Source organism: Meleagris gallopavo, unplaced genomic scaffold, assembly GCF_000146605.3.
Source record: "Meleagris gallopavo isolate NT-WF06-2002-E0010 breed Aviagen turkey brand Nicholas breeding stock unplaced genomic scaffold, Turkey_5.1 ChrUn_random_7180001891385, whole genome shotgun sequence".
In the NCBI taxonomy this organism is placed as follows: Eukaryota; Metazoa; Chordata; class Aves; order Galliformes; family Phasianidae; genus Meleagris; species Meleagris gallopavo.
In genome coordinates, this window is record NW_011155072.1 from 2011 (window position 1) to 3393 (window position 1383).

Genomic DNA, 1383 nt, shown 5'->3' on the forward strand with positions numbered 1-1383 from the left:
TTTAAAAAAGAAAAAGAAAAAAGATAAAAGAAGGAAAATGGTTCAAAAACAAAAAGAAAAAAATAAAAAAGGAAAAAACGATCCGAAAAAAAAAGGGGAAGGGGGGGAGGGGGAGAATAATCGTCCGAAAAAGGGAGAAATGGTCCAAAAAAAAGCACTTTGTCCCCACGGGGCTCAGGACCCGCTGCCGGGCCGGTCCCGCTATTGCACCAAAGCCCGCGGCGGAGCCCCGGGGGGTCAGTTGTGGAAGAAGGCGTTGAGCTCCTCGTACATGGGGCCCCGCTCGTGCGGGAGGTGCATATCGTAGGGGAAGAGGTTCTCGGAGTGCACCCCCCCGCGCACCCCCGCCGAGCCGAAGACCAGATTGTGGCCGGCGGGGCGGGAGCCGGGCAGCGCCGAGTAGTGCATAGAGTAGTGGTAGCTTTTCTCGTGGTCGGGGGAAGAGTCTTGCTTGAGGGAGAAATTGCCGTTAATGCACAGCGGGGGGCTGAGCCCGCCGTCGTACTCCGAGCTGTTGTAATCGGGGGACGCGTTGCCGTAGAGGCTCTCGTAAGCGGACGCGCAGTAGCTGTGTGTCCTCAGCCCGTGCGAGCCCGGCCCGGCGGGCGGGGGGCACTGAGCGGCGGCCAGCCGCGAGCAGGGGTAGGGGTAGGGGTGCACGGCGAACGACGCGTTGGGGCCGTGGTAGCGGCCGCCCTCCTGGCCCTGCTCCGTCAGGAAGTTGCGGGAGTTGAGCTGCAGGCAGCCGGCCACCAGGTTGGTGGTGGGCTGCGAGAGCCCCTTGCACAGAGTCTGCACGTAGGAGACCAGGTCGGGCCGTTTGCCCGAGCGCAGGATCTCGGAGAGAGCCCAGATGTAGTTCTTGGCCAGGCGCAGCGTTTCGATCTTGGAGAGCTTTTGGGTCTTGGAGTAGCAGGGCACGACCTTGCGCAGGTTGTCCAGGGCCGCGTTCAGGTCGTGCATGCGGTTCCGCTCGCGGGCGTTCGCCTTCTGCCGCCGCAGCTTGGAGCGCTCCAGGCGCGCCTTGGTCATCTTGCGCTTCTTGGGGCCGCGCTTCTTGGGCCGCTCGCCCTCCGCCTCCTCCAGGCCTTCCTCCTCCTCCTCCTCCTCCTCCTCGTCCCCGCCTAGCTCCCCTTCCTCCTTGCTCTCCCCCAGCGAGCCCTCGGGCGGCTCCTCGGGGAGGGCGCAGCCCTTACCCTTCCGCTCCTCCTTGTCGCTGCGGGCATCCTCCTCGCACTCCTCGGCCCAGCTGGAGAATTTCTGAACTTCGGGGATCAGGCTGGGCTCGCTGAAAAGTCGCGTCAACATGATGGCTGCAGCGGGGGGGCAAAGAGCGCAGCGTTACCGCGGAGCCCCGCACCGCACCGCACCGCGCGGAGCCGC

General features: G+C 64.0%; 1 protein-coding gene across 1 annotated transcript; it reads right to left on the reverse strand.

Annotated features, from left to right (window-relative positions):
• Positions 1–91: 91 nt before the first annotated feature.
• On the reverse strand, positions 92–1364 carry NEUROD2 (neuronal differentiation 2). Its single transcript, XM_010727458.1, has one exon. The coding sequence runs from the start codon at positions 1306–1308 to the stop codon at positions 238–240; it is 1071 nt and encodes a 356-aa protein (XP_010725760.1). The 5' UTR covers positions 1309–1364; the 3' UTR covers positions 92–237.
• Positions 1365–1383: the final 19 nt, after the last annotated feature.

Bases quoted from the DNA above. Each gene is read 5' to 3' on its own strand.
- NEUROD2 (XM_010727458.1), bottom strand. From the start codon at position 1,308: ATGTTGACGCGACTTTTCAGCGAGCCCAGCCTGATCCCCGAAGTTCAG.